The sequence below is a fragment of the Neopsephotus bourkii genome, unplaced genomic scaffold (assembly GCF_033783945.1).
Source record: "Neopsephotus bourkii isolate Nb327-2 ecotype Australia unplaced genomic scaffold, CSIRO-AGI_Nbou_v1 NB_947, whole genome shotgun sequence".
Classification (NCBI taxonomy): Eukaryota; Metazoa; Chordata; class Aves; order Psittaciformes; family Psittacidae; genus Neopsephotus; species Neopsephotus bourkii.
In genome coordinates, this window is record NW_026901441.1 from 1589435 (window position 1) to 1617050 (window position 27616).

The following is a 27616-nucleotide window of genomic DNA, read 5'->3' on the forward strand; positions in this document are numbered from 1 at the left end:
ATTACCCACAGATGCAGCAGAGAGGTTAAATGACATATACCACTCCACTGAATTAATGAAGAACAAAGGTGGTTTGTTCTTTCCTTCCAGATCTTTGGATACTACTCTAGCCAGACCAGTTCTAAGTGTATCACCTTAACATTTCTCATTCAATTTGACACTTCTGCTTTCAGTCGAGTGGCTGTTCATCACAAATTGTTCACAAAAGTGTGATAAATTGTTAGGGAATCCTTTGCCAAGAAAAGGTTAAAAGCCTTGTAGAAGAAATGAGAAAGGGAATGGTTTAAAACAGTTACTGAGGAATCATTTAGCTTAATAGCAAGGGGTTATCAGACAGGAAATATCATGATGGGCACTATTCCTTTGAAACAACACATAAAGAGGATAGAACAGAAGTAACAGAAATACTGAGACATTCTTATTACTCATATACAAGCAGGCTCAATAACATCACCCTCTTACAGAACCCAAAGTCTTAGAAATGGTGTAAATGCAAAATATTTGGGTCTTTTCTCGGTTTTTTTTCCAGAGTTTTTTTTGTTTTGTTTTTTTTGTGTGTGTGTGTTTGTGTTGTGTTTTTTTTTGGGGGGGGGGGTGTTTTGTGGGGGTAGAATTGATTCTTTTGATTCTACTTAATAGATTATGTCAAAGGAATCCACAAAAGAAAATAAAAACCTGCAAAGTTTGTCCTTTACAGATTTGGGACCTAGAGGTCTCTGATATAAAATCACTGCACCTGGCAAACATTCTCACCCTATAATTAATCTTTATAATATCTTAGTTCAATGGCCCTTCAGAAACTAGAAACAAGTAAAATACGGGGTTTTGTTTAAGTGCTTCCACACATATCATCAATTTAGGTGTTCCGGACAAAATTCTTACAAAGGCTTAATCACTAAAGTGTAATTCTCCTATATATAATGCCACTTTTAGCTTGTATCCATCCATCTAATCTGTTACAGGTGAAGGGCAGAGCAGGTATGGTTTCACATGACACGTAATCTGATATAGCCACACAGCATCAGCAGAAGGGATCTGTCACTCCAGTCTGATACAGAAGCAATGGAGACATGTGGCTGAGGTCCCACTTCCTATGCAGCATCCAACTCTGAACTACAGCACTCAGTTCTGCTGACTTTAGTGTAACGTGAAACAGCACCCTCAGAAGTGAGAGAGGAATTAAAGAGGAAACGCTGACACCAGGAACAGGCTCAGCCACATCTGTGCCGGGAGCAAGGTCTCACAATTGTGAAGTCAACAAGGCTGAACTATTTTTGAAGTCAGCTAGGCACAGAGCTGTATGAAGGTAAGGAATGGGCAGGGGGAGTCACGGCCTGATTTAGTTTTTGACAGCACTGCTGACCTAAACTCACATCGAACTGCAGTCTTAATGTTTACATCCTTTATGCCTAGTAAGAGACAGAAAGGCTAACATGTGCCACAATTTACTAACAAGACTGAAGCTTTATAAAAAAAAAAAAAAACAAACCAAAACCAAAAAACCAAACTTCAAGTACATTCTAAAATATACCATGAAATATCAGACAGATCAGTAAGCGCCCTTATTAAAAAAAGGTGTGTTTTACTAAAGGATCAGTTTAGCAGAGCTAAATTCCCTAAACCACACTAAACTTTGTTTTTGGAGTAATCTTGGCTCATAAGAATTTTTTATTTCACAAAAATCCAAGAAATATTCAGGAAGCTTGACAAGAACTCCTATCTACCTTGGTGCTCTACTCAGAGTTACTTTTAAAACAGCCTCCAATCAATTACAATCTCTTACCACATTTTCTCAGACTGCAGTAGGTTTTTCTTCCTTGAAATTCCAAGAATTTTGCCTAACATCTGAAAACTCAGTTTGGTTCTTTTTTGTAGCATGCTGAGATGTGGGCTTCACAAAATTAGGAAAGCATTAACAGGTTCCTCTGGGCTCAGTTTGCCGGGACAAAGAAACCAAAAGCGAGTGCCAGGTTAAAAAAACAGAAGAGGGAGTGGGTAATTCTGTTCAGAAGGTTAAATCAATTTTCAGCTTTGCCACCAGACACCAACAGAGCAAGTCTCAAAACAACAACAATGGATCCTTTCAAAGTCGTCTTTTCAGAAAGAATGGGCGTAGAAACCTGCGTAAGAGTCTGTACCTGAAGGTCTCCATTACTCTGAGATATCTACTTAAATGAGATCTGCCCTTCATCATCTTATCCTGAAACATGGAAAAGGCTGAGCAGATCAGTGTGAATCACAGGACACTAATATAAAGGAATTACCATGTTTTGCTACCAGCCAGCAAAGAGAATCAACAGAGAAAAACGGTAATACAAATTCTGTAAGGAACACTTAAGTCTCACTGCTAAGCACAGGCTAGCTTTTCAGCAGGACATCATAAAACAATTTATCTTTTTGCTGTGTTAATAAAAGAAAAACAAAACCAAACCACTTTTATATTAGTTACCACAATGTAAGACAAAAAACACACTCTCTTAATTAGCAAGGCAAAACAATGACATCATTTACTAAAAGACTTTGCACTTACCAGTTGCATGTAACAAGCTAGCTTCTAATTTGTGTGGAATTCTTGGAGGAATTTTCATAGATGCACGGATCTGGTAAAAACTAAAGCAAAAGACACTGATTTGTAACACATGTGGCACAGACATCTCATTAACCACATACAGATACACAGAATGACAAAGGCAGGATCAGGGAGTGCAAAGGAAGAACAAGGCAAGGAAGTCTACAGCGCTTAAAACTCTTATTTTGACTCTTCATCCTGTTGGCTTTTTTGTTAACCCTTAACCAGAGCAGCAGCCAAACATGAATGGAAGAAGGAAGCCTCCACACAGGGCTAGTCTGTCCATTTCCCTCATTGTTGGGGCAAGTAACTTATGAGACACATGGTAAACTACACTGAAGAACTGATATGAATGAAAAATCAGGATTGTTGGCTACACCATAACCATCTCAGAAGGATCTATCACACAGCACATGTATAGGGCTGCTATAGTCAGTTCTGCTGCTGAAGGATCTACTTGTGAAACTGCAACATGCCCCCATTTATCCCTCCAGGATCCGTACAACACACACCGCTTACCAGACACTCTCTACATTGCTTGTGGCCACTGGGTACTAAAAAGTTCAAATAAAGGGTAACACTATGCAAAATGTGACAATACTTGCTACCAAAGGCACGAACTGCAAACTTAAAGCCTAAGATCAAAAAACAAACACAAAAGTATTTTGGGTCTCTGCCCCCATCTTTAAACAGTTTCCAATCTTACTCAGCTCCATACTGTTTACAACTTTGATTTTCATCTCTGAAAACCCTAATTGCCCCCCATATTGATTTCATGGTAGTCTTTACATAACCCATAAATACACTTAAAGGACACATTCCATCCATCTCATCCCCTTTTGGACCATTTATTTTTGTTTGAAGGGGTTAGCTTTAGCTCCTCAGTGAGCTGAAGTGACCTGCCACATGCTCCACAAACATACCAACGAAAGGGAAGAAGCAACAACATTCACAAGGAGAGAGCAGGAAGACTAAAACACCTTTTTAGGCAAACACATGGTCCTAAGTGAATGGACCATGTGAATGCAATACAGAGTGTTAAGTGCCCTCGTGAGTATGTGTACACGCGCTCATAGTCTTACAGTACATCATAACTGCCATTATCCAAATGCAAACTACTCTACTAATCCATAGTGGTTTTCTGATTTTGACTTCTAACACATCAACTAAAGCTGACCATCCAGAACTTTGCTAGCAACTGATGCAACTGTGTACTAGCCTAACAATCAATCAGTAAAAAAAGTTCTTAATCTAACCCTTCCACAAAATTAAAAAGTCAACTTTAGTCTGGTCAGAACTATGTATCAAAGAATGTTTTATAATAGAAGATACTTAATGAACTAGTGAACCTAATGAACTATATTGCTAGAGGCAAGAGATGACAGCAAAATTATTCCTATCCTTTCAAATATCAAATAAAACAACTTATTGTTAACCAGCAATAAAGTATTTTGTTTTTAGAAATCCACATGTCAAACACAATTCCATACCACTTAGCTGATTCATAAACAGTAAATGAATTAATTTTTTATTGGATTAAAAAAAAACCCAAACAAATAAAATAATGAGCTTTCACTGTCATCTTCTCTAAAAGTGTAAGGAATTGAGGAGATTAAGAGAGTCCTTTCAACTATTAACCCATGGGGATGCAACCAAGTACACTGATGTACTCCTTTTCTCTGGGTCAGATGTGACATTCATCATTCAGTTAGTTACTCTTTTCACCTTCACTGAGGTCATGACACATGAAACATTCTAATGTATAATAGCCTCAGCATGGAGATACCTTCCACCAGCCCCAACTTCATAGTGTCATTTCTGCATCAACAGTAAACATTTATCAAAAGCTTGACACCCTACCATTATAACCTGTATCCTCCCATGATGCAAATGCCTGTCATGGCAGAGCATACTGCTTGTTACTTCAGGTATTATGAATGCAAAATCATTGGTATGGTTTATATTAAATATTATATCTCCGTAGTTTAGAGACATGCCAGATATTTTACTTCATCTCCTCCTAACCTACCAAACTTTGTCTTCAAAATATCCAACATCTGCATCATTTTCATTTCTCGCTTAGAACCACATGACAGCTCTGCAGAGCATAAATTTAACTAATGCTTAACAACTAATGCTTAACAGTTGCAGATAGATTAATGAATTAGGACTGTAACAGGGTAAAATGAAAGGCAAAATAAAACCTGAGGACCCAACAGAAGTGCAATGTGATATTCCAATACTTAATAAAGTAAGACCCATATGCCCTAAAGATTCTATTAAGTGACTGTTTACAATCTGGGCCTCAAAGAAAGCAATCAACAGAACTGTTCGTGCTTAGAATGTAATTTGTGAAATCAGAAGGCTGTTAGGACATCCTTCTTCTCCTATTATTACTTGCTAGCAATTAATCAACAGCACACTATTCTACTCTTTATCCAGTAAGCACTTTACCTGCCTGATTTGGGTTAATGGGGAAATAAAGGTATATTGTTTGTTTGTTTGAGACAGGTGGCTTTGACTTTCAGCAGGTTTACACTTTAAGCAGTTTATAACAAAACATTCACCTGTTAATCTCAGTAATGAAACCCCCTCACAGTTCAGCTCAGGGCAAATATGTAAACATTAATTCAAAATCTTGTGCCAAGATCTCTGAAACAATCATTTAACTGCATTAAGGCATTTAAATGAACAAACAACCTCCTACAAAGTATTTTGTCAAATTATTCACTGTCACTCATCTTTAAATGCCATATATATTAAGGATCTATCTGCAAATGAAAAGCTATGATACAGAAGCAGGGTACTTTATTCACAAAGGAATTACATTTGTAATACATAAAATAAGGGAATGCTTTCTGAAGTTAAGATGACAGCAATTTTTTTTTCTCTTGCCCCCAAGCCCTGCCTTCCTCATCTTCCTCTTCAACTCAGTCAACTGGTGTTCCAATGCTTCTTCTTCTATTCAAAAACAAACCGAAACCAAACAAAAACCACCAACAACCCCCCAAAACCCCAAGTCACCTTCACCTATCTCCCAGCTGTACCATAAACACTCTTTAGTTCTCATATGCACAACTGACCCCTAAACTTGATCTACTGTATTGTACTTGCTTGGGCCTCTACATAACAAATCAGTAGTGAAGACTTGCTACTCACCTATCACATTCATCTATCCCAAACATCCTTAAAATGTTCCATAAATTAGATCTAAATACAATCAACTCTCCATTATCCTATATAATGAGAGAATGAAGGTATCCTGGGTAGTCGAAAATCCCAGACAGTAACAATGCTACAGAGCATGCCCCCAGTGGTACAACAGATGTACCCAATTAGCTAAAGCAGCTTGGGTCTACCAACACTTTCAAGCCCCAGCCCAGTGTCTCCCAAGAAATAGCATGTGCAGACCTAACCAGGCAGTTGCAGGCTGACTACCACAACTTTTCAGAGGGTGTAACAGTTTGGGTCTATCAATATGTATACACTAAAATGCCTTTCTGAAGGCCACAGGAATGAAGAACATGCTAAAACTACTTCAAGTGGCATGGCCTGTGCTAAAGCACAGCCATTAAGATTCACATGCCCAACCTTGCTACAGCACATGTTGTCTTACATGCAACTGTAGGTCCCAGGAACATGACAGAGTAATACCAAACTGACCCTGCTGCAGCAGTGTGGTCCTTCCCAAGTCCTCACTGACGGCAACCTGAAAAATGTCTTGCTGATAACAGAGACAGGGGCTCTATGTTCACTTCAAGATTTATGTACAACTGTTTTCCAGAGCAGAAATATTAAGACAGGAAATAGATGAAGCTTTGCAGTTGGCGGTAAGATTCCAGAAGAGGGCTGGGGTTTAAAGCTTACACTAGTAGTGATTTTTTGTGCAGATTTTTGAAACACAAATAAATAAAAATCTGTGTTCCCTGTCCCTCAATCTCTCTTTCAACTGCATTAAATGGGGAAAACACCATTTTCAGATTATCACGGCTTGCAAATTTCAGATAACAAAGAAGAGAGGAATATTTTGGTAAAGATGCTTTAAAGCTACCTGTTTTGAAGAAAATAAACGACTGTATTCAGAAGGTGGTACACTGTAAAAACACACATTAATCATGCATGGGAACGGCAGCATTCATCAGTGTAAGGACCTTTTGTTATCTTTTCCTACACTACCTGAAGCAGGATAGCTAAGTACTTCACTAAACAGAATAAGCTAACAGAAATACCACCAAGAACCAATTTAAATATACGATGAAAAATGTACTAAAAATGCAACAGAAGAAAGAACGTGACATACAGTAGTTACTAAATTACCCTGATAAGAGTATGCTGTGTTATTTACAATCACCACCTAATAATTCAGCAGGATGCATTTGGATCATCTCTGATGATACAACTACAGCTCCGCATTTTAAAAGCCTTGGCTGCAACAGCAGCTAATGAAGGGCACTGCAGTATGGGCAGTGCAAGGAACAGCTTTGGGATGAACAGCAGACTGACTGTTGGATGAAGGTCTGACACCACACAAAGAAAAGATTCCAAGTGAGTCTTTAACACCGTTTTGTCTAGACAATGAGCAGGTTGCAACTGCCTGACTTTCATGTTGCTAGGGTAAGAATGATTTGAAGGACAGTCTCCCAAGAAAGACTGAGTACACTGAGACTTGAAACAGTCTTAAGGATACTTAAGCACTGGAACATGTTGTCCAGATGAGCTCTTCCAGATAAACTGTGGAATCTTCACCCATGAAAACTTTCAAGACCTGAGCGGACAGAGGTTCAAGCAATATGGTTTGGACTCCGTGCTCACGGTTCTTTCAGCATGAAGGAAGACTGTATGACATGCTGCTATCCCTTCCACCCTGAATCAATCAGTCTATGATCTCAGAGATTAAAGGAAACAGGGTTCACCAATTTTCAACATGATAACAGCAAGAAGTGTATAAGGCTGGGAGCTGGTACACACAACAAGCTTGAGACACATCTGCAAATAGAACATCCTCCAGCTCCTGTCTTTCCCACATCTAAAATCAGGAAGACATTCATGTACACAGTCAAAATACTTCCCCACAGCTGATGTGCTTGCTTCTCTGAAAGGCAGCATCTCCCACTTCCTTTTAAGTTTCCAGTATCATAGACTTGAGGAAAAAAGAAGACAATTTACAACAGTATCTCTGAAAATCCACCAACCTCTCCTTCTCTAAATGCTTCCAGCATTTACTTTTACTTATCTGCAGACATGATGCTGAGGATGAACACAGGTCTCCTGCCCTGTTTGCACTGCTTAAAGGCTTTGTCTGGAAACAGTTCCACATCCATCCCCCAAGGCATACCTTCACATTTGCTTAACAATGTGTAAGACACTCTAAATGTCTGAGATGTTTATTGAGACAGCACACATAAGCAAAGCCAAAGTCATCAGTGTAGAGCTTATAAATAGCCAGGAGATTTCTGACAACCCTAGCCTATGCAGTCTTTCTTCAGTAAATAAATGTACCTGCTGATGTCCATTTATCTCATTTGGTTCTCAATATAGTCCTGCAAATCCACAAACACACTATGAAAAGGTTCAAGGATATCTGAAGCTTAGTGTCCTTACTACAGACCTCATAGGAGAAGGGTCTTCCAAGAAAGGTAGTTAGAATTACTGCTCTCCTCTAGGCAGAGGAGACCACTACTGTCCATACTTCATGGGGGATTAAATCTTTTCCAATGAGTTTCGTTAAAATCTCAAAGATTCAAAATGTGACATGTGCCAGAAAATTATTTCCCACATAGGAAAATGGACAGGTTTCTTTTTTCACTAGAATCATCACTTATATGGGCATAAGTAAGTTTTTTCCATCACATTTGTTGAAAAACGTAATTTATAATCTGAGCAAGAAGTAGGTTTATGAATAGCTGGAATGTAACTTGGTACTAACAAAAAAGGAAATGTAGGAAGTGACAGTTATTTGACTTCTTAATGCTGTCACATGGAGTCACAGGCAGTAATGTGTGCAAATGCAGTGTTAAAGGATAACCATTATTAAAAAAAAATAATAAATCTCAGGCAGTAAAGAAGCACACATACTTTTACAGAGATAGCTGCAAGCTTTTACTTGAAAACACGCTCACTTTGCCAGTTAAAGTTCATTCCAAGGGAAATGTATGTCCTGAAAAAGCTGCATAATACAATTAATTCATCCCCGAGGTGAAAGTTTTTTGGCAGTTCCTCTTGCCAGGCAGAGGAAAGGCAGAAGTGCACATGCCAGAGTCCAACCTTTCCTCTTCCCTGAATCCGAGTGCACTCACTGCATGCTTTAATGTGCTCAGCCACATGAAGACAAGCAAGCATTGAACATTGTGGACTGCAAAATTCACATGCACATCAGGTCACCTGCAGGACAGACTCTAAATTTATCAGTTCACCAAACGAAGCAACAGCTGTGACCCTGCATAGGCAAAACCTCCAGGGAGCTCTTGGGATCTGCTGAATGCAAGGCCCTGCTGAAAAGGCATCCTCTACTGCAGACCACCACTAAGACTTCTCGTTTTCCCAAGGTAAGCAGTGGGCTCAGGCAAGCATGCTTCATTTGGTGCATGCAGAAACAGAGCTGGAGATACAGCAGTGCTCTGTAAATACGGAATGTGGCACTTAAGTGAGGAACTGTGAGAAAACTGGATAGAAGAGAGAGTCTCTTGAGGAACCCGCAGCTCTGGAAGCAGCAATGCTGCTGTAATAGCTGTGTCAGACTGACCCTAGCAGAGCTCTTCAGGTCAGACCTCTTCCCACAGAAGCAACCCCCACTGACAGAAACTACTGCTGTGGTGAGAGGTTGAGTCAGCAATACACTGAAAGAATCCCAGAGAATGAGAGAACGTTGTATTTTTGTTCAACATCCCCCTGCTCTATAAGATAAGCCCCTTCCTACTACGGAGACCCCACATAACTATTATTTCATGGCTTTATAAAAATCCATCTTAAAACCAGTAAAGGTATTTAGCAACTCAACACAACCTGTGTCACAAGCCTGTACTGACAAATGCCAGCATATATGCACTTTTCAAGGCAATCTGGATATGCTTCTGATGTGTAATGCATTTCAAATGGTCATGAAACACAAACAGTCTATTTTAAACATTACCACAAATTCGTCAGAATTTTTCTGTTAACCTTGTAGGTATTCTGCAAAACGGCAACCCAGGCAAAGGCACAAATAAGGGAGTAAAATAAGGTGTAAGGGAACAGAAATAAGAGAATAGAAAAAGGCACTGAATAAAGCACAGGCAATGAAACGCTGTATCTGGAAATTACATGTAAAAATAGAAGAGCTTTGGATAGACTTGTTCCTTCATTTTCCCCACCAGGACACACGCACACTCATCTATAAAAGTTTAATCCTACCAAACCCAGCTGGGACCCACAGACTACTACATGGCCACCAAACTAGTTATAGGGAATAGCTAGAGAGGGAACAAAACAGGTACAGAAAACACAGAAAGATTCTTATCTTGCAAACACTTTTTAATACGTACTTCTTGTATGGACCAACACATCTGCTGTAATTGTGGGGTTTGCCTCATTTAACAAATCCTAATTCAGATACTTGAGAAGCAGGAAAATTACGATGCCCAGAAGACTTTGTTTAAAATCTTTTATCAATCCCTTCTACGAACAACCCAGGAGTTTCCCAACTGCTAACATTTTTATTAAGACAAATAAAACAAAGGGCAAGTTTACAGGAAACAGATTAAAAGTTCCCGTTTATTTGAGAACAAACTTCCTTGAAAGTAAATTACTTTTAATTTAACAGTACCTCACATGTCTATGGCACACATTATGTCTAACAATTAAAGATATAAACAAAACAGTTATTGGACCAAAAGTTTGAGAGAACTATTTGGAAGACCAATACCTCAAGTAAGTCACAGCAGCTTGTTACGAAACACAATCAAGCACATAAGACAGGAGAGAAGGGAAAGCAAATGCAGGTAGGTATTTTGCCTTATTATTACAAAAGTATTTTCTCCATGTTCTTACCACAGATACACTCCAGCAGAATTCTGCTGGGGTTATGAATATTTATTTAAAAACTTGAAATGAGAACAATCTCAAATAAGTACGGCTTTTTTTTAAGAGCCATAAAAACATACAGTACTACATTATCTCTTAGTTAATCAAATATATCTTAACTTATATTAGTCTATGTTTATAATTTTAGTTCCTTTTTTATCTCCTGTTATTACTGAAGGGAACAGGACAGAAATAATACTAAATGACCTTTCATCTTTAAATTATAACAGCTCCGTGAAGCTCATCTTCAGGGTTACTTTTTCCCCATGTTCTCCTGAATGACAACTTTTTATTTAGCTTGAAAATATTCATTTGACTTTTTGATTCAGCACTAGCCTTGTAAATGACACATCGCAAGTATTTAATCACAGAATCATAGAATGGTTAGGACTGGAAAAGACCTTAAGATCATCTATTTCCAGCCAAGTGTCTTGAACATACCCATTTTGTGGGGACACATATATGGGGCATCGGGTTTTCCTGGTAGGCAGGATCACAATTTTTCAAAGTTCCCCCCCCCCTCCTTGCAAACAGGCAGCAGTTTTTATCCAGACACATAACATACACGTTTTGAAATAAAGGGTTAGCAAACACAGCAGATAGGAGACCAGAAGATGAGTCTGACAAATCATTTTCTGGCATTTACTGGTCTTTCAAACTTTTTAAGTTTTGCAGCTGTGCAATTCTGTTCCTCTCATCTGTCAATAAGCAAGTACTCAAGCCTTACAATTCAGTTTGTTTGCAGTTTAATGAAAGGCAATCTCTGTTTAAATAGCAAATAAATCATACATTTAAGCAGAGATGGAAATTCAGGTACCATGAAGAAAACTCCTGCAAAAAATAATGACAAAAAATCCCATTTCTACTGTTGCGTCTGATGCAAGATACATCAAATAAAGATCATCACTTCACCACTTTACCAACTACGTCATTCAAGGAAGTCACATTAGCTCCTCCGGTTCAATATTTTAAACTGAATCACCATAGTTTCAAATATGACATACCGCTCTGAAATGTTATTAGGTCACTAAGAAAGAAAAGCAGTCTTTCAGAATCTGAAGCCTCTATTTTCCTTCAAGAAAGGCACTGCTTCATGATTCATTTAAGTTAGCCCAAGACAGTGCTGCCAACAGCAAGAGCGATTTGCAGACCAAAACCCCTTTTATATGTTTTTGCCCCTCCTCAAACAAATTGGATGGTAAATCAGATGAACATGTTCATTCACCTGGATGGCAACTGCAGTAGGGGCTATTACAGAAGGCAGGACTGCACAAGCGCAGGAGACAGCGGAACCATTCCCTTCAGTGACATGACAGGTACTTAGGTCCAGCTGAGCTACTGGTGGGCCTCCACACTCAGAAATCAAGTGAAATTATACTGCCACTTCCTGGAAAATATTTTTTATCTCAACTTCAATTGCTTCAACTCCAAAAAGACTGAGAGAAGCAGATCTGCTCACTGTGTACTGTATTTACGCATTTGTTATTAATTCATAAGGAACAATCTCAGACACTATTACCAGAGTAACATTACAAGAAAGTATGAAAAGTTAGCAGAAGTCAAGACCTGTTTCTCTAAATTCCAAAATTCAAATTCTTATTAAGATGTTCTTGAAAGCTCGTGAATGTCAAAGAGTAAGGTTAACATTCAAGATTTGAAAGCAAGAGACTCCAAAGCACTCTACTTCTTATGCCCTCAGAAAAGGAGGAAGTTGCTGTTCTTGAATAGAATTTTTGCTTTTGTCCCAGTAGAGCCACCTCCTACAGCAAAAATATCTTTGGTCTCCCAACACATACCCCATGTAGTACATGGCAGCAAATACACCCTTAAAAGAACAAAGTTACAAATCCAAACTCAGAAGAGTTAACCTTCTGATCCCAGTTTAAATAAAATAAACAAATTACATAGGCACAAACAAATTAGCCAAACCCCTTTTTCTCCTGCCAGGTTCCACAACCTGTATACCCCAAAGACACACAGTGCCCACTGAACCTGTTTAGCAAGTGTAAAAAACTAAACAATCAAACAATTTTCTGAAGTCTACATTTTGTCAAAGGCTTTTGCCTTCAGAAAACCCTAATGAGCACTGCAGAAAACTTTAGAAGGTATCCAAAATAATTTGAAATAATTTTATGCAGGCACATATTCAGGAAAGGTAGGAAACAAATTGATGAAGGGAAGGTATGCAAAAATACTGAGATGGGCAGAACAGTATGATGGGGAAAAGGGAAAGAGTCCATAGAAGCAGCACTAACTATAGTAATAGGATTGAACTGTGGAGATGATCATCATAGAATCACAGAATGGTTTAGGCTGGAAGGTACTTTAGAGATAATCTAGTTCCCACCCCCATCACAGGAAGGGACACCTTCCATTAGACCAGGTTCCTCCAAGCCCTATCCAACCTGGCCTTGAACACTGCCAGGGATGGGGCAGCCACAGCTTCTATGGGCAACATGTGCCTGTGTCTCACCCCCTCACAGTGAAGAACTTCTTCCTAGTGTCTAATCAAGGTGACAGTGATCACCAAGTTGACAGTGTGATTTGCTGAATACATGCACATTGAGGAGCCTAACTTTTTCCATGGGCATGCGTATCTGAACCCTTGTGTTCCCCTTATGAGGCTGACCTCCCACTACTGCTCCCTAAAAGCTGGGTTCTACAAAACTCACTGTAGAAGAATCCAAGTTCTCCCCAGGGAATTGGAAACTGAGGGTCTCTGCTGCTCTGGATGTCTACAGACTTGCCTTTCTAACATCTCCTTTCAGAGCTGACCTACAAAAGTGCCTTAGCGTTCTGGGAATGTAGGGTCCTTTTCCCAGCAAGTATCAGGGGTGGGTCCCTCTGTCTTCTGCAGTTGTCTTGAGTCCCTCTCCTTGTCACTCATGCAAGCTGGCAACTGGGAAATCCTGCCCCTTCCCATAATAAGGAAATACCAAGAACAATGTTTTGAAAATGAGACTTTACTTTTACAATGTAAGAATTTCTGCAAGAAATCAAGTTTATGGGGTTCTGTTTTCCACTTTTCCTCTAACCTGTCCTCCCAGGCACTCATTCTTGCCCCTCTTCTGCAATACACTGAACCTTCCTCAGTGACACCAACATGGTACTTCCAGAGCAGTTGTGCAAACTGGCCCGACTCAGCAGCTCAACTGAGAGCAGGCAGCCACAGCCGCTCAGGCCACACAACTGAGAGGGCAGTGGCATGAAGCAGCCAGCAGCGATGAAGATGGAAGCTCTGTGAATAGGCACTGCCAGGCAAGCTCTGTATCCCTACAGGAGAGCTTAGGGAAATCAGAATTGACATATCTAGTGTCTATCTGTATCCTAGGGGCAGGGATGCCAGCTGAGATGAATGCAGAAGGTCAAACAGAGGTTTTGTTTCAAACCATGCTTATCTGTGGGCTGCTCTCACTCGGTAGGTCATACTGATATAATGGCCTCTCCTGAGCAAGAGGTATCTTTCTAACATGGAAGCTGTAACTTTTACAGATATTTCTCTCAGGACAAGGTCCAGCATTACAGTTAAACCAACCTGAAGTTGACAGAAGTAGGGATCTGTCCTGGGTTTTCTTCCCTTGTTATTTTCCCTTATCACTATTACTACTGGTGGTAGCGGCAGTGGTTTGTGTTTTACCTTAGTTATTGGACTGTTCTTATCAAAACCCGTGGGAGTTACATTCTTTTGATTCTCCTCCGCATCCACCCGGGAGCGGGGGCAGGAAAGGGGGGAGTGAGCGAGCAGCTGTGTGGTCCTGGGTTGCCAGCTGGGCTTAAACTACGACAGGATCCCATTCCTCTTGTGTAATTTATACTTCTGTACCTGCACTGACAGAATATCTCATTCTGATGTGGGCCAGGGAGATAAACCTAAATCGTATTCTGTTTTCTGCTGGCTTACCATTCTGAACTGACCAACTGTAAGGTAGAAGAAGACTACCGTAGGCACGCTCGGCACACCTGAAGAAGGACTACACTGGTTCAGGCAGCTGCTATCCAACTATCTCCCTACCTGTAGCATCTAGACACTTAGCACAGTGTTCCTGCCAGCTTAACCCACTTTCTGACTATACAGCTGCCAAAAGCAAGCCTACCTTACTGACCACAGAAGATAACTTCAAGAGCAAACAAAACAGAAGACCACGCATATCACACTTTTTGGCAGATATGTGCCAGAAGTACATCTGTACTGGCTCAAGCCAACTACAGATCCATGGGTGAGAATGCTGTTTCACAACACATTCAGGTTCATAGTGCTACAAGTGGGTCACACTGGGTCACTGGGTGCACTTTCTCTCTCTCTGCAACAAAATCAGTGCCCATGCAGTTACACAACCATCCACAGCAAAGAAATTGGCACAACTGAGTAACATGCTTTTTTTACTCCCCAGTCTGATCTCCAATAGCTTGGAAGCTACTTCTTGCATTAAAACATGAATCAGCATTTATAAGGTTAAACATAAGTTTTAAAAATAATTCAAAAATCTGAGAAGTTACTTTATGTGGAGTACAACAAGAGGTTTAAGGAGCAAAAGAGGAAGATATTCTGGAGAGGGAACCTGACTAAAGCAGAGGCAGTAAGTCTGAGTTTGGTGGTGGGACTGAGCCTGGTTCCATATTCAGACAAAGCAATATGTTCTCTGGAGTATATGATTATCCAGTAAACTGCTGTTTGTGACTACAGATACAGGTATACATATGGGTATGATCAGATGAAAGTGCAGCAGAAAGACACAGAAAGACACCATACCAGGAATTTCTGCCTGTACCACGAGGCAGTCAAGACTTTAGAACACAGAATGAGTACCTTTTTCTCTCCCTTCCTTCAGAGAGCAGCAGATTGTAAACTAACTTAGAAGAGTGCTAACCTATGAAAAAGACTCAAAATAAGCAACTTTAATGACTGAAAATGTATTTAATACAAAGTTAAAACTGCTATTGCTGTTACATACCATTCCAGAATACTGAACTCACTAAAACTCAGATTTAGAAGTTACATACTCAAGAAACCATTATCCTGATGTCTTAACTCATGCTACTCCCATTCTACCTTCAATACTACACACAGAAACTAGCTGCCTACAGCTTAAAAGAATAGGCCTTCTCCAGAGAAACTCCTTTTGTAGTCAGTATTGTCTTACACTGTCATTTAGTACCTCACTAGACAGAACTCACTGGTCATGCTTCTGCTAAGCCTTCATGGCAAGGCATGCTGATAAACAATCTTTATTTTACAATGTGAAATGGGTATCTGGTCTTGCATACACAAAACACATCTTTCTTTGTTACAATGAAGAAAGAAGGAATTACACAGACCCCACCAGATACAGTAGTCCTCAAAGGAGGGCAAACGAGATAAAGCTGTATTACAGTTATATATAACCTCACTGTCACACAAAACAGCTGCACCTATCACAGTGCTGTCAGTCTCCATCAAGACGTTAAGATAGTGTAAGTACACATCTCAGGTCTTTATTTTTTTCTTCTTTAAAGAAAAGGAATTTTGCCAAATTCAATGCCTGGAGGGTAAAAGATGCTGTTAGACAGCTTGACTTCTGAGCTGACAAAATATTTTCAATTGCAAAGTCACAATTTCAGTTGCAAAAGTTACGATGTTTTAAAATTCCCAAAAGTACTACATGGGTCTAAGAGCTAACATCTGAACAAAATCCAGGTGATGTGAAATTTTTACCCAGTATCTGAGAAGTCTGTAATATGCAATGAGTATCTATAAACATTAATGTATATTTTTTAACCAATACAAAGATTATGCAGGAAGAAACCCCAACACACCTGAGTTTTTATAAAACATATTTTCAGGACAACTGCAATAACCAACTGTTAGCTATACCTCTGTGAATAATGATTGAAGAAATAAGCACCTGTACCATCATCTTTAAATAACAGAATGTGTACCTAAACCAGGATCTGATTTAGTGTCTTGAATTGGAGGCTACTCTTCTAAGAATTAATATGGGGTGGGGAGGCAGGATTCTCTAGGCTTCAGACTAGAAGCCCAATTTACCATGGCTCCAGCTGACCCCCAGATAAGTTTCCCTGTGTGTCTAGAAGTCTAATACAGGCATTGTACTTGGGTATCTGAAGGCATGCAGTACAACCCTCGTATATTTCTTCAGTTCCACTCACAGCTAAGGCAGAGTACTTCAAAAGCCTTAATTTCCCAGCTAACTCAAAGCAGTGTTCAGGTTTCCACTTAGCAAATACAAGGCTTTTTATTTCAAAAAGACAAGATTCTGAAATACCATCATAAGGTACTTCAAACTGTCAGTGCCCTTCAGGACCAGATTATGTCATTGATTCTCTGACATCCTGCATCAGAAGGGCTAATGAGCTATCTGATGATATTAGCTTTCAACTTCTGAAGCAATACCAGCTTAAAACATGGCTTCCCCACTACTCATTCCCAGTCTTACCCATTCTTGTCTCAGAGCAACTAGGACCCGTGTGTGTGCCTCTACTGTTGAACCAGAACCTGGTCCACTTTTAAGAAAGAAAAATAAAAAAGTGTTTGGTTTTTCTTAGATAGATTTATTCCTCCATATTTGGGGCTGAGTTTACAGACCAGCCCCAAACCTTACACTCATATCTCTGCTATTTCTATTACTGCAAAACTGTAAGAACCATATTGTAAAACTCTGAAGAATAGAGCTCATCTGCAACTGTTAGACAAATCTGACAGCTTTCTTCTCCTCTTGTAAAGGCCATATTACGTTAAGTAAAGATCATAGTACAATACTTCAGAAGATAAGCTACATATTCAGAAGGCAGTTCACCACACGTATTTCCAGAAAGCTGCATCATACAGAAATGTAGGTGGAAAGCAGAAGTATGACTGGGCTGTATGAACTGAAAATGAAACAGGTGAGCCTGAGGAGTCTCCCTCTCTGGAGACATTCAGAACCTGCCTGGACACATTCCTGTGTAACCTGCTCTAGGTGGCCCTGCCTTGGCAGGGGGGTTGGACTAGATATCTACAGATTCCTTCCAACCCTAATGATTCTGTGATTAAGAGTTTGTTACTTGATTATATGCTAACAACATAAAACATCAGCAGAGGCTATTTCTTTATTTAAGGACTCTCGACATAGCCAGGAGAAAGCAAAGTGGTCCTACTGAAAGTGTACTCTTCAAATTTTAATTTCTTGTTAATAAATTATAAAACTGATGTAGACAACCCACTGGGTCCAGGAAAAGAAAAAAAAAAGACTACTTTTCATATATTGCATTATTTCTTACTCAATTACTGTGTAATCATAGCAGGATTCATTAAAATTCACACTGTGATTCAGTGCATTTTCTTTTACGCTACATTAGACAACCACACACATGGAAGCATAAAATGTCAATGCTGCTGAGATAGATCAGTAAGTATCTGCATATGGAAAAAACATAAATCTGTGGAACAATGAACACTGTAAGGCTGAATTTCCAGTAGTCTCTGATGCTCAAAATTCCTTCAACTTTCAATAGGACTTAGGTTCACAAGCAACTTAGTGCTACTGAAATCCTACCAGTAACCTAACTTCAGATATGATACACCTCAAAAAGGTGGTCTACGTTAGAATCTGCGAAAGTCTCTTCTGTGGAAGCTATTTAATATTATTTTTCCATCTGTTAGTCAGTATTTATAAAGCAAAACCACATAAAAAAAAAGTGTGGTAGACTTACGTTACTGATGTAAACTCTTGATATGCTTTTGAAAGAACTCTTTAACCCAAACCAAAGTCAAATAGCAGATAACTAGATGCATTGAAAACAAGTGTAAACCTGCAGCTATAATACCAAGCTATGGTTAATACTTTCACCATTCACAGTCTACTTGGGTTAACAAAGAATTTACACTTAGCTGAAATAACCATTACCAAGTTCCGTTTCTGAAAACCACATGGAAACATTACTGTTAAAAATCATGTAAATCCAGCTTTGGCCATGTGTGTGCATGGCTACTACTGACACAATAACAAATGATTAGTGGAAAAGTAAGAAGTTAGCATTGGGATTACAAGAATGCACAGAGACAGGGAAAAACATAGACTAAAGCTGTTTTCAAAGCAGAGCTTGCACAGCAATGTGTGCGCTGTGCTAAACTACAAACCATCACTCGTTTCTTTAGCTTAATTTGACATTTCACAGGTGAAAAAGCAATAGAGAGCTCTAAAACAATGAAAATCTCATTTTCTCACAACTGAGGTTACCAGGAAATTTCTCTTGCTACCCAAAGAAAAGATGTAACTATTCTAAGTTAGACATAAGGATTTATCACCCGGTGGTGGAACGCTGCATCTTAACCGAAACACTACAACACTATTACACCTTCGATAACCAGCTGTTTGAATTGAGAAATGCTCAATACATCTGTACCTCAGTTCAGGATGCTGACTCACACAAAACATATATGTAAACATGGAGGATAAGCATCCACAGAGGAAAAACAGGTAAGGGACAACTTGCTCTTCCAGTAGTGTCTTTTAAGAACATTGTAAATAACATCTATAATCATCAGAAGGCAGTGGCAGGAGGTAGAGCAGAAAGTTGTTATAAGAAACTTCTGTTACAACCAGCGATAAAGCTGCCACCGGTGTCCCCCAGCCTTCTACCAGCACAAACTTTTAAACATCAAGAAAAGACAGACCAAAATCATGTTACCAGGACATCATATATTCTGTCTATCTAAAGCTGCTAACATCATGCAATCCTCAAAGAGCATATGAGAAAGTTTCAAGAGAACATTGTCATCTGTTCTACGTCAACTGATTTGCATTTCAGCTTCCTGGAACAAGCCTGTCACAAAGTATTAAAAGGTTATTCTTATTAACGATTATTGTAAGTGGGCAGAATAGGCCTTTCATTAACAAACCTACTAAATTAACTAGCTGTCTGTTGTGCAAACAGAGAACAGTCCTTATGCTAAAGGACTTAAGAGACAACATGTGAATGGAACTATAAATAGGGAAAGCACACTGACACAGACATAATATTTGTCAGTGTGGCAAAAAAAGATTTCAGGAAACAGCTTTTGTCCAAAGATACAGGACAAACAGGAAAAAAAAAGAGAAAACATTTTCCCCATCTCCAGCACAGAAAGTGATAATAACCGTTCTAACATGTCCAGAAACCCCACACTCTGGTCAGTAACTCTTATCATAGAGAAACCCTTTATCTCTCATAGCTCTCAACTGTGCAAGACAATATTTTTGCAAAAAAAAAAAAAAATACATGCACTAGTGACCTATTTTGCAGACTTTTCCAAAGACGAAAATCAGTGTGGAGAGATTAGCATCCTGGCTTCAAAACTGAGCAACCCTGACAGCACTGCTCAGCTACTGGTGGGAGTCAGGCAGCATAACACAGTAAGGATGCAGTCCTTGCTTTTCCACACTATGCTTCCTGCTACACTCTGGCTGTTACAGCTGGGTATGCAACAGGCCACAGTGCCCTGCTGGTTCATGTTTAATCTGTATTCCACCAGGACCCTCACATGCTTTTTTTGCAAAGGTGCCTTCTAGCCATCTGTCCCCCAAGGTACACTCACATATGGGGTTATTCAATCCCATCTGGAGTACTCTGCATTCACCCTTGAGACTCCTATAAGCCTAGTTCTCCAGTTTGGCTAGACCCTCCAAAGAGCAGCTTTCCAGGGTATCCAACCATTCCCTGCAACCTGTTATCATTCAGAAACTTGCTGAGAAGACACCCTGTCTAGGTCATTAATCAAAACACTAAACTACTGACCGTGAGGCATGCCACCAGGCATTACCTTAAGCCAGACTTCACACAACTGACAAGAACTCTTTAAGCCCAATCATCTAGCCAGTTTTCCACTCAACTCATTCACCACTTCTGTGGTCCACATTTCACTAAAGCTTTGTTATGTTTCCCTTTGTATTTATAAAAGGTTAGCACTACAAAGTCCAAATCTAACTGGAGCTTTAATGAGCTAAAATGACAAAACAGCCCGAAGCCTTGCTATCTCAAGAGCGTCATTCTCACAGGTCCCAAGCAATTGCATTTCTTTTATTTATTTTGTCACACAGTACTCACATATGAATCCCTGCTAGGGCAAAAATTCCCATCATCACAGCCCACTAATTCAAAAAGTGAAAATACGTGAAGCCTTATTTGAATGTAACAGAATGAGATTAAAATAAATTAGCCCAACTACCTGGAGCAAGTTGGGTTCTAAGCAATTGGCACAGAGTTCTAAGAAAATACAAGGAAGTATCTGTGTTAGATAAGAATTCTACTTAACTATTGTTTTATTATACTACATAGTTCTGTGATTACAGCCACAGTGCAACTTTCAGAAGACGCTAACCACCAGAATCACCACAGACACAGGAACAACTTTTCTTGACCTAGATGAGAAGGAGGAAGCCACACATAAAGACAAGTCTCATGTATTAGAACGAAGTGTCTGTTCTCTTTTGTTTACAATAGTAAGTTATAAAACACAAAGAAAAGAAGAGTCTGCTTTAAAGGGTCAGTTACAAGAATAACATGGTTGTAACAGTGGGTCTGTCAGAGGACCCTTCTGGTAAATTTGATATTGAGTGGAACTGAGTCTGCGCTACTGATGGGTTTAGGTCAGCAGAGTGGTTTTGAGCCACTTTCCCCAGTGATCCGGGTTTGCTGCACACTGGTTCAATTCACTGACAGCTTTCCATGTACATAACCTAAAAGTCTCCTGGAGAAAGCTAAACCACAGGCTCTAATCTGTATGTCACGGAATGTACTTCAGCCCGGGGGGGGGGAGGCAGAACAAAAAGATCTCAACCAACTATGGTATGAACAATTTCAAAATATACTCATGAAGCCAAATAACTGGTCCAGAGGATGAGATTAAATTTAGTCTGAAGTAACCCTGGAACCACACCGATACAGAGACATCAACACTGCTTCTAGTTAATCACTGTTAAAGTACCAAATTAATGGTTAGTGTAAATACCGTCATAACTGCTTCTGGCAATAGTGTCACTAAAGGTACAGATCTAAGAAAACATGGTACAGCTGGCAGATTTATTTAACTAGTTATAAACCCAGGAAAAGATATCTGGTTTTGATTGGATATTGGCATATGTGGGCTTTACAGGAAGGGTTGGGGAATGTGCCACAAATTCAAATGACCAAACTGACTCAGTTCATATTTAATAAGAGATTCACAAGACTGACATTTAAAAATAGATCAGGGTAAGCACTGACAGAGCCACTGAAAGCATAAGGCAAAGCTGTTAAGAAAAACAAAACTGATCAGAAGGGAATTTTAGCTGGAAATTATGATGTCTCAATCGCATGAGTGAGAATCTGGACTTACTCTCTAACCAACTAGTTTGTATAAAAATCAACTAAGTTTTAAAAAGGAGCTTGATCAGCTTGATGTGATTACTTACAATAGCTGCCATTTTATTTTACACAATTCAGAATGCTTTTAACACCATGAGACAGGCATGCTAAGAATTGCTTGAATGCACACAAACCCAGAATACAGTCAGTTATATAGCTGACTTTTGGAGAGAGAAACCATGCTAAACACCACAGTATCTCAAAAATAGGAGGCTAACAATAAAGCTAAAGATTTCCTGTTCTGCTAATTCAATCCTTCACCCAAGAGCTCCTCCGGCAATGTAAATACTACATCCTGTCTCCAGTAGAAACAAAGACAGTTCCCTAGAAAAATACTAGAACTTACCCAAATTGACAGAAATTATCAAACTAGTCACATTATTCACTCTTTTAAATTATCCTGCGAGCCCCCTCTCCTTCCCAACATTGCTTTCTAAGGGATCTTGCCCAGAGTTAAAGGTTTAGCTTGAAAGTAGAGGTAGTATCTACTGATGTCACTTTTCTCACTATGTCAGCATTCTACCTCTCTTGAACTTGCCCTGTGAATTTGCTGCCTTTTAAAGAGTAAGCTAAAAAGAAACATGTCAAATAGAACACTGGTAATTACACTCCTGTGCTTTGCTTCTCAACTACATTTCTGGGGAATCATTTGAACTGTAAAGTTAAGACAACCAAAACCACTTTCTTCTCTTCAAGCTCTTCTCTATTAGAGTTAACATGCTGCCATGTTAACATTCTACCCTCTCCTTCCCCACTGATTTCAGAGATTAAAAAAGGCTACAGTTTAACAGACTGTGCTTTTTCTTGAAGTAATAAGAACATTTTCAGTGTTTTCCCAGTCATCTTAACACTTCCTTAACCCTCCTCTTCCAATGAAGAGAGAAATTACAATTTTCCCTAAAGAGGGGACACAGTCTGTTGCATATACTTTGACTGCAAATGGTGGCAAGCATAACAGGTAATCACTTCTGTCAGTACCAGCTTCAGGTCAAATTTAGAGAGAAGCTAGCTTTAATAAAATATAGATAAAAACTAACAGTAACATGGCAAAAATAGAGGCTAGATAGCTATGTTTTATAACATTATTTTATGCCTCTTTCTCCTGAGCAACTTCTCAATCCTACCGTTTATACCACTCTTCCCCAGGACCCACCTCAGAGGGTTAATACTAGGTGGGGAAACTAGGTACATACCAAAGCAATGAAATTTTTCAGTTACTTTACCTTCATCATTTCACTCTGTCAAAAAAACCCCAAACAATAAAACAAGCTCAAACAAATAACCCAACCCTACCAAAACCAATACCACCCCCACACCTCAAATTAGAACAAGGCTAAAACCAAGAATGAATTTTGTTATTACTAAAGTGTTCCTAAGCAAAGTTATTCTATGATGCTCTGGAAAAAGGAGCTATCATAAATCAACACTGATATATATTGTCTCCTGTCTGTAAATACTGATACAGCCTCAACCAGATTTATCTAAAACAAACATCCTAAGAACTACAACACTGACAGGTATTTTTACTGTAGTCTGTTAGAAGACTGACAGAAGGGCAATGTACCACGATACTGGCTGACCAATAATCTTAAATAATTCAAAAATAAACTACAAAGGATTATTTCCTATGTGGCCATGGAAAAGGATAACTTTAGAAAGTAATCTGGCAACAATCAGGTAATATCAAATAAAAGGAATGTGAAAAAGCCTTCTACAGAGACCAGGTGGACTCAGAGGAGGTCAGGAGAGTCTAATGAGGCAGTATGCAACTGTAACTGTGGAGGCACAGCACAGGGTGAGGAAGAGAGAAGCTGGTAAAGTTCTCCATTGCCAAATTGATAAATGAGTACATTATTGGGGCAGCAACACTTTTTAAAGATTCAAGAGAGACACCTGTCAGATTTCAAACAAAAGGGATCACAGAAACTAAGATACGAAAGGATAAAAGCTTCCGTCTCCTTCAATTAGACAAAACAAACTATTCTATTACAACTTAAGTTTTAGGACAAATTATTTGAGCATTTAATTCCTAGAAAGTATATGCCTTTCCAGTAAGGGCTAAAAATTTCTCCAGTTACTATAACAAGTCAGTAACACATGAAGCAACGCTACATGACAATACCCATTAAGGTCTTTCCAGCATCAGCCATCCACCAAAGTTCAAAAGAACGTACTACCTACCCTCTTTGAAACAAATCCACATTGAAGAATTTGTGGAGCTCCACGGAGAATTCTACCATAGCCTGAACTTCACTCATGTTTAGGAGGGTGAAGAAGTCAAAACTTGTCAGCACCTTAGTTACTGAAAACAAACAGAAACCAAACTTTTTAGAACACAAGCTGTGGATAATGCCTGTTTGGTCCCTAAAAAGGACAACGCTATACACAATTTTGCACAGCTTCCTTAAAAACACAGGCCCAGGAATAAACAAGAATATAGGGTGTACTAAATCTGGCCCACAGTAACTTGTTTTTGCTGCAAAGGAATCAAATGCTATCAGAGAGTATCACAACACACCATAAGCATAATACAATCCTGGCACTTGCCGGTACCTCTACACTGCAGATTTGCTCTGGCACTTGGCTGGAAAGGGAAAATTACTTCTGACAAGGAGAAAAAGAGCATGGTCTCCTTCCAGCCCTTGCTGAAACAGAATGACTATGCAGGCAGCAGTGCCTCAACTCTGATGAGGACACGGACAGCTGAATTACAGCATGGCCAAACAGTACAGAGGAAGTGCATAACCAGGTCATGTAGTGCTTTACGTGGAGAGGGTCTAGAGGGAAGATCTCTAGATCCAGGCAGGATCTAGGGAGTCCAACATGCTCATTTTCAGTCAGTCTTTGTCAGTAGTAAAGTGCTAATTCTCACTGCCTTCTTCAGTCACTCACAGACTGGCACATTCCTGCTAATTTACAACTGCCTGCTGATGCTTAAATTAAAATTCTACAGACTTTACCAAGTTCTGCTGTTTTTCCTTCAATGCTACCAACCAGATTAATAAAATAGGTCACACTTTCTGCAAACACTCGTCTTCAAACTTCGCAGCTCCCACAAGCACCATCTGGACTGAAGAATAAGCTAACCAGAAGACCTAAACCAGACTATGCTCCACGCACATTTGTCCATCTTCTGGGTCTAATGCAGAAACAGCAAACAAAAACTTAGCCTGGAGCTTGAGTGGATTATGGGGGTTTTAGTTTCTAAAATTCTGAACATTTGGGTGTTTGTGAAGCAGCAGGCAGTACTACTGAGACTGAAACAAGAGTAGCTGGCAAAAAAGTCAGCACCACAGCAGTTAGCAGTCACTTGAAAGCAAAGTTACCTCTAGCCTACCAACTAAATTATCTTGGCATACAACTCAAGGTAAGATTTACCTTTCTGTACTCTCTAGAGAAGCCAGAAGGCTTCAAACATCATAGCACAGATCTAGGTTTTTAACTATAAACAAGAAGTTAATTCTGACCTTGGTTTAACAGGAGAGGACTTTGCATGCCCTTTACAAAACCATGGAACAGTATGTTACTGAAGAGGAATTTTGCTTCTGAAGCTGTTATGACAATACGAAGAACTCATATCAAGGGCCCTTACTGTAAGATCAAAACTACAGCATTTAGATGATGCTACTAACTCAGCTTATCTAAAAATCCTGTCATCATTCAAATTTCAATCAAGGGATTTAAACAGATTAAATGAGTGATGCCACAAGTTTTCTACAGTATGCAGTGTTAGGACTGCCCCTGATAATGTACAGGGCTTTGGAACAATTCCCTCTTTCACTGCTTTGTTGATAGGACTGTGTAGAGATGTCTTCAGTGGTCTTTAAATCTAGAACCAAGAAGTTCTGCATTCTAATTCTCCTGGACTGTCATAACAGATTTTCACATTAGGGACTGTAGTGGTAGGACAAGGGGTAATGGGTTAAAACTTAAACAGGGGAAGTTTAGATTGGATATAAGGAGGAAATTCTTTCCTGTTAGGGTAGTGAGGCACCGGAATGGGTTGTCCAGGGAGGTTGTGAGTGCTTCATCCCTGGCAGTGTTCAAGGCTAGGTTGGACGAGGCCTTGGGTAATATGGTTTAGGGCGAGGTGCCCCTGCCCATGGCAGGGGGGTTGGAACTTGATGATCTTAAGGTCCTTTCCAACCCTAACTATTCTATGATTCTATGACTCTATGTACTTCACCTACCAAATGCAAATGTATCTTCTGCAAATGGAACACTAACCTGCCACTAAGCAGAGATCCAGAGATCCTAGACCTGCCATGATCCTTGGCTCACTGGCTGGGCAACAAACCTTGTGCATAAAAACCTGTGATAAACTGTCCACTGCCTCAGAAAAGAGCCTACCTTAAAACAGTCAGGAAAAAGCAAAAGGACTTAAACACAGGATGACATGGGGTAGTCTCAACCTGCTTACATTTTGATGAAACTACATTTTCAAGGGAGGAAGACACCACATGCCTCTGACTCCCCAGCACAATGAGTGGCACAATGTCCCTGAGCAGCCTGCCTTCACTAACAGAAGGAAATCTGTTCCTGAAGGAGTTGATGGGCCGAGCAATCACTCCCTCAAATGCTTCAGCATCCCACAAGCCCCCAGTAGGAAAACTCAGAACAACACAGAACTAGTCCTGTTAGACAAGTTCAAAGGCCCACTTCATGAATGAGTTAACCAGAAAAAAACCCTAGGAGAGAGCCACATCTTGCATTACTGCCAAAGGGCTGTTGAGTGACCCTGCGGTATTTCCGGTCTACCTAACATGGCTCTAGCTGAGACCACTCCCTCCCTCTGTCGAGCTGACTTGGCATCCCCAGCCAGTCCACCAAAAACATTGCATAGGCAGGTAACCCCTGCAGACCAAACACATGTTCCAGCAAACACAGGCCTGCACAACAGAGCACCGTGAGTTTTATTCCAGGAACACAGCCCTTGCTCAACTACCAACAGTACTGGCAAAACCATCACTCATGCCTTGCTCCAGTATCAACTGCAGAACTAGTAAGAAATACTGAGCCACAGTTCAGTGTGTCCAGAAGCAATCCTGCATGCCACTGCAGGTACCCAGGACTGCAGTCCATCAGCTGACCTTTGAGGATGGCTTTTTCTTCACCAAGAATGAACCTGTTCCACATGCATCTTAACGTGGGAGAAGGGGAGCATTTACTGCCCTGGGCTAACATAAACCAAATCACTACTTTTCTGTCAAGGTCTTTCATATCAATGCAAAGGAGAACAGTGTTCTCTGAAGCATACAACAGAAAGTGTTATGCAATGATTAAACATTTTTAAGGAGAAACTGAAAGCAAACAAAATAGTTAAACACATGCAGAAGTATTGATTTGTATAGATTCCATTAAAATGTACAGCTAAACTTCACTAACTTCAATGACATTAAATCCTCGCCACTCATTTTAATACTTAATGAGCTTACTGTTGTATTTTGAAGCATATAATTAGCATTCAGAAGCCAAGCTACTGAACTGCACATTTGTCCTGTCTGCATATAAGAAGCAGAAGACTCCTTCAGCAGGTCTCTACATATGAGCAACAGAGGTTAATGCAGCATATAAACATGTATCAGAAGATGAAAATGAGAAAAAAATCCTAATATACAAGTTAGAACA

General features: G+C 39.7%; 1 protein-coding gene across 4 annotated transcripts in view; it reads right to left on the reverse strand.

Annotated features, from left to right (window-relative positions):
• The window catches only part of FAM135A (family with sequence similarity 135 member A), an 87418-nt gene that overhangs the window by 43874 nt on the left and 15928 nt on the right, over positions 1-27616 (reverse strand). For all 4 annotated transcript variants that reach the window (XM_061358559.1, XM_061358557.1, XM_061358558.1 and 1 more), the window contains exons 3-4: positions 24170-24290; positions 2531-2610 (exon numbers count right to left, since the gene is read on the reverse strand). In XM_061358559.1, the coding sequence (XP_061214543.1) occupies positions 2531-2610; positions 24170-24246 (157 nt within the window). In that variant the 5' untranslated portion in view covers positions 24247-24290. The remainder of the gene's footprint in view (positions 1-2530; positions 2611-24169; positions 24291-27616) is intronic.